This window comes from Filobasidium floriforme (genome assembly GCF_021052385.1).
Source record: "Filobasidium floriforme strain CBS 6241 chromosome Unknown HD553scaffold_29, whole genome shotgun sequence".
Taxonomy (NCBI): domain Eukaryota; kingdom Fungi; phylum Basidiomycota; class Tremellomycetes; order Filobasidiales; family Filobasidiaceae; genus Filobasidium; species Filobasidium floriforme.
In genome coordinates this window covers 351,480-363,284 of record NW_025763650.1, presented here as the reverse complement: position 1 = coordinate 363,284, position 11,805 = coordinate 351,480, and the positions used below count along the sequence as shown (strand labels likewise).

The following is an 11,805-nucleotide window of genomic DNA, read 5'->3' as shown; positions in this document are numbered from 1 at the left end:
AGAACAATGGTAATAACCCTCGGCACTCACTCAGGTATAGCGCAGGATTGCGCCAACTTAATAATGTAACCGCGTCTCCAGACATCCTTGCGCGAGAATGACGGCTGAGTAGAGTTTCCAGATCGATTGAAGATTGAATGATCGCATATATGTCATCGAGGCACTCGATCATCTGCGTACACAGCTGTTCTCGTCCTCATACCGTTTTTTTTTTGTAGAAGCCGTTTTGCCAATCGGACCTTTTACATTCGTAACGGGACCTCTGGCAATAACACTCTGGGTTTCAATTGGGTTCAGTGTATAGTCTAAACCGTTCAGATTGTTCACTCAATCGCTTATTTGTAATCTGTTGAGGTCGGATGATCGGTAGCTGGTAGAGGTCGATCCAGCATCAAGCGCAAGTGAAACAAGCGCATCCGTTATTAACCGGTCACGCGGAAGTAATTTTACTTCCGGAATCGGTGGCCGGGGGGTCGATGATAACCGGAGCGTCCAGTTGAAGTTGAATTATATATATAAAGCTCCTACTCGACCTAACCAGACTTTGCAATCGTTGATCGCATCGCAGGATACTCAGCAGGTTACAGCCTGATCGAAAAAATACTCGCCCGAACAAGACACTCAGGATGCCATCCCTTCGTGCCCAACTCGCCCACTGGTTCATCTGGTACAAATTCTACACCGGCCGACATCAAACCGAATCCGAGCTCCTGGAAGATATCCGCACGTCTTACGTCGAACAAGATGTCCCACTAGATCCACCAGCCGAGATCGCCACGTCCGACGAATTCGAGGTGGTGAGGGAGGAAAAAGAGCTCGCAGCAGGCCAGAGGTGGAAGATCGACCATATACATGTTTCCAAGAAGAAGAAGAACGTCGACGTCGAGTCGGACAAGGTGATCGTGTATTGGCACGGCGGAGCTTTCATCCGTAAAGTAAGATCCTAGTCCCGATCTCAAAACCGCAACACACATTCTTATCGTTCCCAACTATATATCATAGGCTATGCCTCAACACTGGCTATTCCTCACCAACCTGATCTCCAGCACCTCCATCCCGGTGATAATCCCCCACTACACCCTCGCCCCGCTCTCCACCTCGACCCACGCCACCCTAGCCTCCCTGGACCTGCTCCTCTCTTTACAATCCGATCCACGGTATAAAGGCAAAGAAATCATCTTGATGGGCGATTCCGCGGGAGGATGGTTCGTAGCGCAATTATTAGTCTGTTTGACCAAATTGGCGCTGGGGGAGAAGATTGGGTTGGTCGGCGAGGACGAACTCGTCGGTAGTGATGCCGAGCTCTTAAGAGCCACATCTAAATCCAAATCCAAGTTCCAGGAGATCAGGAGCAGGATGAAGAAGGCGATCTTGATCTCCCCGGCTTTGGAGATGGACATGGGATCGACCGAACATCCGGAGGACGAAGAGGTTCAACCCGACGTGAGTCTGTGAACGATCGCGATCACGTCCGCCCATATCATTACCGATCGAAAAACATCATTCAATTATCTTACTGGCTTATCGTTGACCCTTTGATTCTGTAATACAATCACGTCACCCGATGCCACCTGTCCATTGCGCCCATACCAGGACTCCTGGCTAAACTACAAATCCACCCTCATATTCGGCAAGATCTGGGCATACGGACCCTCCCACGCAACCCCTTCTGTGTCATACGACCTCCCCCTTTCCGCCCCAGTGATCGCCGCCTCAAAGTACACCTTACCTAAAGAAATCCCATTGATTGATGAGTGTATCAACCCTACTCGCGCCATGGGGGTCTTGCAGCGTTACGCCAAGAACCAGGAGGTCGAATCTCAATCTGGATCTGTAGGAAAGGGACTCGGGATCAAGGTCTTCCAGATGTGTGGGACGGCGGATATCTTGCACAGACAGGCGATGAGGCTTGATGAGGTATTACGTTCGTTTGGGAAAGAGGTGGTCCGGCCCGAGTTGATAGTCGTGAGTCACCACCTTCATTATCCTCTTTCGATATTCTTGTGGGGTCATCGTGCTCGTTGTCTCATTTCACTTACCTTCAATCTTGTCGTATGGAATGTAACTCTGGGGACGCCACTAGGAACCGGGCCTGTACCACGTCTACCCTCTCATCCAACAGACGCCCGAGGCGCAGAGGGCGATCACGAGGATCAAAGCGTTGTTACTCGAGGACGACTGATTCAGGAACACTCATTTTGTGCGACAAGGAAGAACAAGAAGAAGAAGCGATCCCATCGATGTACAGATTTCTGTCAGATATTATATAGCGTGCGTGGTTGTATACAAGTATATCACTGGCGTAGCTCTTTTTTGAGCTGTTCCCCGAGTCTCGTTCCCCGTTTCTTATAGTTGTATACAACAGCCGGCATGCGGCAGACTTTATATTCCGATTGCCCTGTCGTCTGAGACCAGTGTCCAAAAGCCTCGCCGTTTTCCCGAGCACAATATCTTCTTTCCGGGCTTGTTTCAAGTCGTCCCAAAGAACCAAGTATCCACTGAACCCAGCACCCGAGATTGACATCAGCTTCAATAATGTAATCACCATTCGTGACCCGAATCGGAACACCCCAGCGCAACCAGAAAAGACCTTGCGGGACTCACAATCCGGACTCCCCTTATTCGCCGCCTGCGCACACATATCCACGCTCCCGACCAGACTATACCCCCTCCCCTCCATCTCTGCCAACAACCTACAACAGAGCGACCTGGCCTGGAGGACTTCGATGCCGGTGGAGGAGAACCAGGGGTTCCCCCGGAGTTTGAGTTCGAGGGTATTGGACCCTGGCAAGGGGTTGGATTCGTTCTGGATTCCGGGAGCCCAGGACTACGTGGAATGAGGACAAGCACAAAGACAGTCAGCGTCGCATGAGAAGGCGGTCTTATTCGGAGGGCTCAGGGGTAAGGGTTAGGGGCTCACGTAGACGACATTCCTGAAAGCCTGTTTCACATCCTCCGAAGGCGCATCGACGAGGCACTGAGACCATCCGGAAGGTACACCGTGGATCCAGGGTATGACACATAGCGTGGAAAGGACGACATCAGCGTCGCCCTGAACCTGATTCCCAAATAACAAGACCAGGACGACGATAAAGACACGAGTAGCGAGGACTCACCAGACGGTCTGACCTCCGGAACGAAATCGCAAAGAACCTCCTATCCCTCGGTCCGGTATGTTTGAAGAAGATCGTATCCTGCCGTGCCGTTTTCATCCCGTTGAGTTCCCCGTCGTTGCGCATGGATCGTCGTCGGCGTTTTGTTCGTTGAAAGTTGTTGTATAACCCGATCATTAGTAAGACCATAATCATCACACGATCATGAGCGCATATCCATATCCATATCCATATCCGCATTCCAGTTTCAGTTCCAGTTCCATACGAGATCATACCATATGACATCATCAGCCTTCTCAAGAATAGCACCACAAGAGGAGCTGCGGAGAACTGACCTTATCAAATGACTTTTTACTCAAATCACACGCTCTATACAGGTGCCATCCCAAGAGAGAGAGGGTGGTTAGGATGGAGGTCATCAGTCGGTGGGCCCTGATATGAAATAGCAAAACATGGGACAGTGTCAGCTATGATATGAACGACGTGCAAGGTGTCGATATAGAGGAAGAGGTGGAAGAGACGAGGAGTCGAGGAGTACTACTACTTACATGATCGCCTCCGACCCTTGTTCAGCCCAAGGCCTCCCCCCCAACTTATACTCCCAACAAACCCCTTCCTAAACCCCCTGACTCTGTATCCCCCTGGTCCAGCCCCTCTCTATCGTCCTCTGTAGTTCCGGTAAGACGTGTTCCGGGAAACCCATCAGTCTGAGTCTGTCTGTTTTGGAGAGGACGAGGCAGGCGATGATACAGAACGGAGGAGGGGGTGGGATGGGTGGAGTCTTGGTGAACGGGGTGATCGTATTCCCAGGTTGTTGGGTTTGGTTATGGTAGGCCATGTTCTGTCGTAACGTAGCGTGATGCAGCTAGAGCTTGTCCTGAGTAATAATAGTCTATTTCAGGTTTAAAGAGGTCCGAACGGATGTTTGGTAGCTTGTAGGTAGATTTGCTGAGAAGTGAGAAGCACGAAGAAGATAGCCATACCTCGAGCTCGAGGTCACGAGGTCACAAAGCCGAACCCTACATTACGCTGCGCTCGACGATCAACGTAGATCCTCATCCTGCGGCCAGCCATCTGAGTGTCTAACATTTAGGATATTCATGGCAGCGTAGCTCGTAGCTAATAGTGTAGTAACAAGGTCCATGATCCATGAATGAATGCTGTGTATATCTTGTCTCTCTCGATGATATCGACACCAACGAGATCGTCCGAAACGTCATCGGTCATTATTGCTCGGTGACTGTACGCGATATCGACGGTGCCTCTTTGCATTTTTAGCGTTTTATAGAAATCCATCGCAGATCTAGTCTTTTACGGTCGTAACAAGGGGGGATCATTGACGGTAATGGCGACAGAGGGGGGATTGTTGATAGAGGTGGTAGCGGCGGTATCAGCGGTATCAGCGGTATTGGCAATAGAGGTGGCGGTAGAGGCAGAATCAACGACAAGAGCGGGGCCGGCGGCAGGGACGTTGGAGTTTGAGTTCGAGGTCAAAGCCTGACCGACATGAGCAGCGACCCTCTTTGCTGCAGGGAGACCTTTCTCGTAAGTCTCGTAACTCAAGTCACGGACCCTATTGCTGGGGAAAATCCATCGCCTGAGATCAGCCAATACCATGGGGGCAGAGGTGGGATGAGGTTGCCGGAGGCAGGGGCTGGGACAGGGGGACTGGGGCAAGAGGCTGCAAAGAGCGGCTCCTTGGGCTCCTCCAGAAGCGGCGAGTCGACCCTGGCCCTCGCTTTGTTCCTGCTGTGCTGTCTCCTCGATGGCATTTCAGTTTCATCTTGATGTTGATAGCAAAACTTTTCAACTTTGTACCTCCAGCGATGACACTTCTATTGTTGGTATAACCAGAACATATGGATGTGTACTTCTCAAACATTGTTGGAGATATCGAACTAGTACCCTTGTCATACGTATGGATCTCAGCATGAAAATCTCCCAGCTAATCAGAACCTCCTGTTGCAATCCAACAAGAGATCAACTAGAAAACAAATTCCAGCTTTCAAGCATAAACATAAGCATCCAGAGAGTGTACCCAGGAATACTGTTGACATATAGACTCCAGGCCTGCTTTTCTTGGATGGAGGTCAGGATTTATGGCTACTATATGTTATAAGTATCATGTGACACGCCGGACGCAACTCCCATAGGCCTGACTCCCGCCGGGGGTACTTTTTGGTATTGTTGTTTTGATGTAGAACTATTACCTCTGTAATAGCTCTACATCCATTATCACATTTAGATATCTACCCATACCTTGCCTCATTCCTGCATCGCATCAGCCTGTCCAGGAGGACCCCGGTCGGGGTTGCTGCCGGGCCTTACAATAGCAGGAAGATGCCAACAGGAATCCAAACTTGTGATTGTTCCAAACTTGCAAGATGGACTTGATCCAAGCCTGTGAGTTGAATTCCAGTCATCCTCCACAGCCGAGTTCGGACCGAGGACCCTCAGGAGTCTGGACAGGACGTTGAGACCGATGCTTGCGAGCAGCCCGATCTCCTGGAGCAGCTTGAACGATCCATCTCTACCACGGCCCCGCCCTCCAGGCGTCCCGATCCTCCTCGTCTTAAGGATGCTGGTCTTAAGGACGCTGACGGACGGTTGGACCGGAAGGAGTTCCTTTCACTCTTACTGGGGGACCTCCCCGTTATTGATCGAGCGGCAAATGCCGGCGTTGAGCTTGATTCCAGTCCCTAAGAGCACAGCGCCGAGTCGGCGCAACGGAGAAGAGCATTACTGCACCAGAAACTCTATGAAAAGTGGGCCGCCAGGTCCGACGAATCAGGCCGCTCTGAGACTTGTCCAAGCTTTGCAACAGACCTATGAGTTGAATTGAGCTGGGCATCGGTGAAGATGGAACGGAAGCAAGATGTTTGTAAATCAGTGAACAATGTACCCAGTAGCCAGTAGGCCAGTAGCTATTAGCATTCGATCGTCTTCAAGTATGCAATACTTGTCACCTCGAAATCCCCGAGCTGCTCCCGCAACTAGATCTGCATATTCGCAACTTCAACCTATACTGACCTACTCTACTCGTACCACTCACCTCTACAACTGCATACACTTCGACATTCTCAAGACGACATCCTAGACCTTGAGCACCCAGATACAAGAATTCCTCTAGACATACCCAAAGCAGGAAAAAATTGACGAACACCCCCGAAACCCCCCGAACGAATTCAGGAAGATGACGCTCTTACCCTCGGCTTTCCATTTCAAGACACCCTCCCCCTCCAATTCCACATCTTCCTCTTCTTCGTCTGCTTCGGGTTCGTCGCTGACTCCACCTCCCGGAACACACCTGATCATCTCGGATACACCTCAAGCCAGCTCGGATTTCGTGGTGTATAGCTTGATAGCGAGTGGGATTAGGGAGAAGCGACCGGTGAGCGTTTCCACCAAGATATGAAGCATAATTTCTGGTAGGAATGCAATTGGAAACGGCGGTCCTAATTCTTTGTCCTTCATTGTTGTTCCTATATTATTGCTGGCGCTACCTGGATAGGTCACGATCGTAGACTTCCAAGCCCGGGGAAGACTACACTGGGAATCGGTCGGGAAGAAGATCGTCAGTACCTCCATCTCCCCCTCTACCACCCCCTCTTCTGCCACTCCCGCTCTGCTACTACCATATTATCCTCTTTTGATCCTCTCACCATTCTCATCCCTCCTACCCCGTGCACTCTCGCTGAAACCCGAAACTCTACACGGCGGAATGATACAGGGCACCCCCTTCCCACCCCCATCCAAAACATCTACATCTACATCATCGTTGGTCAACTACCTCGCCCCGGGTCCCCAGACGTTGTTCGACCCGGAGACGGACGAACCTAGTTTGACGGGATTGTGGGAAGAGCTCGTCGGCGTTGGAATCGAGAAGACTGGTTCTGGTTCGATACCGAAGAACGGGGACAGAGAGGACAGCAAGAGTAAAGAAGAGAAGGACAGGTCGATAGCAAGAACAGGCAATCAGCGAGATGGGACAACGACAATATCAAAGAACAAAGACAAGGAAGAGAACCGCGGGGGGATGGGGTTGGAAAAGGGGATGATCCTCCTCGTCGGGTTCTCAGAATTGCTCTATCAAGGTTTTTCTCCGGAACATTTGGCTAGGTTCGGGAGGGCGTTATTGGGATGGTGTCGACAGGTGAGCCTTCCACCCTCCCGAGCTTCATCTTTTCAGCTTGCGATCAGAGTCAGGAGCATCTGACTAGAAACTGATGTGCCTGTTATGCCATGTCCCGCTAACCCCGATACAGACCCAGACGTCCCTAATAACCACCCTCCACACACCTTTACTCCTAAACGCCTCTTCGCTCGGTGACCACCTCTCCATCTCACCCACCTTGGACCCAGAGTCGGACCTCCTCTTACGGTTATTAAGGGCCGGGCAGGATGGAGGGATCTGGTGGAGGGTGGAAGAACTGAAGAGCGGGCGTAGTGGGGTCGTCCATGGGGAGGTGAGTCTTCCACTGTACACACCCGATGCATCGTGGCCGGTAATTACGAAAATCGATCCGAACTAATACTTCTCGGGATTGTTCATCTCGTCTTGCTTGCCTTACAGATATCCGTCCACCCACTTTCAAGCCGTTCCTCGGCCATTCAACAACGAATCCCGTATACCTCCCCTTTGCAGTACCGGCTGGACGATAATGCCGTGAGGGTGTTCCCGAAGGGTACGGGGAAGGGGTATTTATAGGTTGTAGGTTGTAAGTTGTAGCTCACGCATCGGACGCGGTGTCGAAATCGACGGGGTCGACGGAAGAGCACGGGGAGGCAGTGGCAGGGACGAAGGGACGTACTTGTGTTACACACATCGACACAACCTTATAACGATCCGATAAAATCGATTTGGCCGCCCGGCGCGATGTGGCCGAATCACAATACACCGCATGCTCCAAGCGGTACACGATACATGGATGGAGAACTATCGCCCAACATGCGGTGCCACAACAGTACAGCATATTTGCTTTGTACGGTTTCTCTACAGCCCATACCGCAGGTCAGCGATATACAAAGCCCTAGTCTCGTTGTGCCACTTGCAGTCTTGCTTCTGTCCGGTCCTATGATTCCAGATCTCGAAAAGGTCGTCTGGTGACCCGTCGACTTCTTTCTGACCCAAAAAAGCCCAGACGCCTTCGGGCTCTGGGGTCAGGATCACGACAGGCTGCAAGTCAAGGTCTGAGCCGTAGTATTTCGGCGGTCGAAGACCCATCACTGAAGCTCACCGTCTCGTTGGCGTGGCGCATGACCACCTTGCTTCTTGGTACGTCCTCATCACGAAGCCCAGCCAATGCGATGCGTCGTCCACCATTAAGGACATTGAGATAGCTGGCAGCGATCTCGCGGCATCCGAAGTTACCTCTACATCTGTCGACCTGGCCTGCCCACATCTCGTCCTGCGCCCAAATATCGCGCAAAGCGGTACCTAAAACCCAAGGCCATTTAGCCGTTCGAGACCCGTTGTTCTTGACTTTGCGGCCTTGTGAAACGAGTTCAGTAAACTCTGTGCCTTGTTTGACAAAGTTTGTCGTGTTTCGGGTATCGCGGATGAGCTCTTGGTTGTTGATCCCCGTGACAGTCAAACTACCCTTGTCCGGGAGCATGCACCATGGACTGGTCCCCTCATCACCAACCTTGAACATGGATTGGAATTTATCCGAGTTGAACTGAGGAAGGCAAGAAACAATCTCAATACACTCTCGAGCGATGACTTCAGCATCGGATGAACTTGCCCTCGACCATGCAGCAATGGTAGCCAACCGCGCCCAGTAAGCATAGTCTTCTTGCGAACCCTCTACAATAACAATGTCTTCCAGTCGTATGATGCCCTTGGAGGCATACTCCCAATCATCGCCATCCCCGGGGCTGGGCTCCCATAAGTCAGACCGCCTTGTTGGTCACACCGATCCAGGCGCGGGTCGACGTCCGAGTCTTTCGAGTCCGTCTGTCGCTTGTGCAGGTTGATCGCATCGGCATCTGTCGAAGGAGGTGTTAGACGGCAGCGATATGCTTGCACCTGTTGTCTGTGGATGACTGACTGATTTGCAGCAATGCGATGAGAAGCATGCTAAACCAGGGTAACAATTTGCAGCCCATGTCGGGGGATGGTGGAGTGAGGCAATCGATGAGCGAATGGGCAGGATACGATCGATGCCACTTTGCACGTGGTTCGAGTTTTGACTTGCGGTTCTCATGGGATGCCGACTTATCAAGGTCGTGGATTACACGTTGTACATCTTTCGGATAGCTGTAACAGGGCAAGGGGTCGAGGAAGAGATATCAAAGGAGATCCGTGGCGTCGCGCCGGTACTCAGGCAGAACAGGCAAACGCGTTTCAGGAAGCGCGCGCCATTATTGGAGGAAGCGTGCATACGTCGACTGTATACCCAGTCCCTCGTAGTCGACGACATCTAAAGGGCGACTGCAGGAAGACGACGAAGTTCTTCAGTTAGTTTATGTTGCTTCTTACTCTCTTGGGAACTCGCAATCCGCCTTTCTCTCGGCCACAAATCGCTTTGTTGGTCAATTGCGGATGCAGCATCATGTCTGTAGAGCTCGGCAGGTGCAGAAGAATCACATCAACACAATGGTCATGGAATCTTAGGTCATTGAGGTGTTTGAAGAAAAGTAACGTATCTTAAGGTCAACCTGTTTGACATCAGGGAGACCTTTCAAGAGGTGAAGGGCCTCAGCGGGTGGCGAAGATTATGAGAAGATCGGGAAGGATCGATATCGACCGAGTCGGCAACGTTAGGGATAGGAGTGAACTTGACAGTGCAAATAAGGGGAGTGCGGAAGAATTAACAGACAGAATAAGCAATCAGCAAACTGAAAAATGAGGGCACGTCCCAGCCCAAAACTCACTAAGCCGGCACTCCGCGGTAGCTGAAACATTTGACATCCCTGCTCCCGGACCTACACGTCCTCTGTTTAGGTTCTTCCCAATTGGCAGGCAATTTTGGGACGGCCATAGGAGGCAAACTCATCATCTTCCTCTCCTGGTCAATGGTCTCTCGGAGAGGGAAGGTCTTGTTGAGTTGGGTGATGAACTGGAGGTATGCGTTGACATTCAATACAATTACAGGTCAAAAACCTACATCTTGATATAGGTATGTCAACGCTCGTACAGAGCGGTACTCCTAGTCAATCATAAACCCCTGATTTCCATCTTCATGTAAACCCTACTGTACAGATTGGAGGGATAGAAAGGCATCCAAAGGTTTGACTGAGCTGAAGCAGTTTTCTTGCATGTCTTTTCGAATTGATAGCAAGATTAAAGATCATGATGTCCTCGATCATCCCAAGCTGAAGGGCCAGAAGCAAGATCCGGATCAGGAAAAGCAAGAACGCAAAGTGATTCTTGATTGTCAACAAAATCAATCGACAGATTCTGCAGAGCGTAAGCGGGGCAGTGAAGAAATAGCCTGTATCGTCCCTCTCATTCTCCTCCATTACCATGGGTATCGACAACCTCATGTTGCACGAAGACGAAGAAATTGTCCTGGATGTCGATCGCCTAAATATCGGTGGAGGAAGTGTTCGTTACAATGCATATCGTTGTAAGGTATTTACTTAGGTATCTCGGTACAACCCGATACCTTCATTGCGCCTTCTCTCTCCCAAAGTACGGTCTAGTCATCGGGTATGCGAGGCCCTATAATGGCGAACGATTTGGCGGGATAGGTTCCTTTGGGGAGGTCATCCGGTAAGCCGTTCTGGTAGTACTTCTTGTATTTGTCGATCATAGCCTTGCCGTTGCCTGAATATAGAGTAAAGCAAGAATCGATGAGCACCCAGATATATGCATGCTGCCCAGGTAGAACCGCGCTACCTTCACAGTCCAAGTTGACGACGGTTCCGACATCCCACTTAAGTCCTTCTGTCGAGCACTGTTCGTCCTGGCTCTCCCGAGGATAGAAGCAGTTCTCCGCTTCGAAAGCAAGCAATCCGTTGACACTCTTCATATCGGCGTCGGCGTTTTGCTGGAAAGACCCTGTTGAGAACCCTTCACTCTGGGTTTGTACGAAGGACGAGACCAGTGCCTGTTCCTTCCGATCGTCTCCAGGTTCGATCAGCTGAGAGGCGTTGATGCAGACGTAGTAGCGTCTTTTCGATTTCCATGCGGGACATTTGAACCATTCGCCCTGGCGATTATAAGCAAACGTCCTGATACGGTTTGCGGAAGTGCTTTCAGCACCGCCCATGGGCCAGATGGTATAATTGAATGTGAAGCTCACTAGAACAAACGTATTGTCAATAAGCGCGCCTGTACCGATGCACTTAACCCGCGACTACTCGATACTCACAAGCCGGAGCTCCTGCCAAATCGTCAGTATAAGTCTTACTCTTGATGCAATCGAAACTTATACCTAGCACGCTGCTCGGCAGTGCGTATAAGAAGGCAAGTACAATCGGGACAATCATCTCTTTCTGCGAAATGACCGCTTTGTTTCTAGAAGATGGCGATTATCCAATCGCGGTCTCAGAGGGATCGACATGAGTTTTAGCTCACTTTATACCACAGAAACAGGCTCGAACATCCGTTACAAGACTGAAACATCCCTTCCCGGAGTTACGGGACCGGTAGAGGCTACAAAGGAGGCAAACAGGAGAACAAGTGAAACCACCTGTTGGCGCGGAAGCAAGCCTTCCTTTGAACGCCGATTCGTCAAATTTGAAT

At 50.8% G+C, this 11,805-nt stretch overlaps 5 protein-coding genes across 5 annotated transcripts; 2 read left to right on the top strand and 3 right to left on the bottom strand.

Annotated features, from left to right (window-relative positions):
• The first annotated feature begins 558 nt into the window (after nucleotides 1–558).
• HD553DRAFT_320264 (Alpha/Beta hydrolase protein) lies at nucleotides 559–2,627 on the top strand. Its single transcript, XM_046181121.1, has 4 exons — nucleotides 559–935; nucleotides 1,003–1,443; nucleotides 1,594–1,965; nucleotides 2,084–2,627. The coding sequence occupies exons 1-4, from the start codon at nucleotides 627–629 to the stop codon at nucleotides 2,180–2,182; spliced, it is 1,221 nt and encodes a 406-aa protein (XP_046032740.1). The 5' UTR covers nucleotides 559–626; the 3' UTR covers nucleotides 2,183–2,627.
• Nucleotides 2,470–3,951, bottom strand: HD553DRAFT_330137 (uncharacterized protein; the record flags this gene model as incomplete). Its single annotated transcript, XM_046181964.1, has 7 exons — nucleotides 2,470–2,498; nucleotides 2,605–2,827; nucleotides 2,921–2,977; nucleotides 3,117–3,194; nucleotides 3,449–3,545; nucleotides 3,662–3,711; nucleotides 3,736–3,951. 7 exons carry the CDS (start codon nucleotides 3,949–3,951, stop codon nucleotides 2,470–2,472), a joined length of 750 nt encoding a protein of 249 aa, XP_046032739.1.
• A 2,112-nt stretch (nucleotides 3,952–6,063) lies between these two features.
• On the top strand, nucleotides 6,064–8,184 carry HD553DRAFT_320258 (uncharacterized protein). Its single transcript, XM_046181120.1, has 5 exons — nucleotides 6,064–6,504; nucleotides 6,625–6,687; nucleotides 6,844–7,266; nucleotides 7,379–7,579; nucleotides 7,687–8,184. Exons 1-5 carry the CDS (start codon nucleotides 6,307–6,309, stop codon nucleotides 7,819–7,821), a joined length of 1,020 nt encoding a protein of 339 aa, XP_046032738.1. The 5' UTR covers nucleotides 6,064–6,306; the 3' UTR covers nucleotides 7,822–8,184.
• On the bottom strand, nucleotides 7,745–8,767 carry HD553DRAFT_364740 (uncharacterized protein; the record flags this gene model as incomplete). Its single annotated transcript, XM_046184057.1, has 2 exons — nucleotides 7,745–8,289; nucleotides 8,351–8,767. 2 exons carry the CDS (start codon nucleotides 8,765–8,767, stop codon nucleotides 8,107–8,109), a joined length of 600 nt encoding a protein of 199 aa, XP_046032737.1. The 3' UTR covers nucleotides 7,745–8,106.
• Nucleotides 8,768–8,919: 152 nt separating this feature from the next.
• HD553DRAFT_346390 (uncharacterized protein) lies at nucleotides 8,920–9,221 on the bottom strand (the record flags this gene model as incomplete). Its single annotated transcript, XM_046183190.1, has 2 exons — nucleotides 8,920–9,101; nucleotides 9,164–9,221. The coding sequence occupies 2 exons, from the start codon at nucleotides 9,219–9,221 to the stop codon at nucleotides 8,920–8,922; spliced, it is 240 nt and encodes a 79-aa protein (XP_046032736.1).
• Nucleotides 9,222–11,805: the final 2,584 nt, after the last annotated feature.

Bases quoted from the DNA above. Each gene is read 5' to 3' on its own strand.
- HD553DRAFT_320264 (XM_046181121.1), top strand. From the start codon at position 627: ATGCCATCCCTTCGTGCCCAACTCGCCCACTGGTTCATCTGGTACAAA. The intron at 936-1,002 runs GTAAGATCCTAG...TATATATCATAG, and splicing joins GCGGAGCTTTCATCCGTAAA to GCTATGCCTCAACACTGGCT. The intron at 1,444-1,593 runs GTGAGTCTGTGA...CGCCCATACCAG, and splicing joins ACGAAGAGGTTCAACCCGAC to GACTCCTGGCTAAACTACAA.
- HD553DRAFT_320258 (XM_046181120.1), top strand. From the start codon at position 6,307: ATGACGCTCTTACCCTCGGCTTTCCATTTCAAGACACCCTCCCCCTCC. The intron at 7,267-7,378 runs GTGAGCCTTCCA...ACCCCGATACAG, and splicing joins TATTGGGATGGTGTCGACAG to ACCCAGACGTCCCTAATAAC. The intron at 7,580-7,686 runs GTGAGTCTTCCA...CTTGCCTTACAG, and splicing joins GTGGGGTCGTCCATGGGGAG to ATATCCGTCCACCCACTTTC.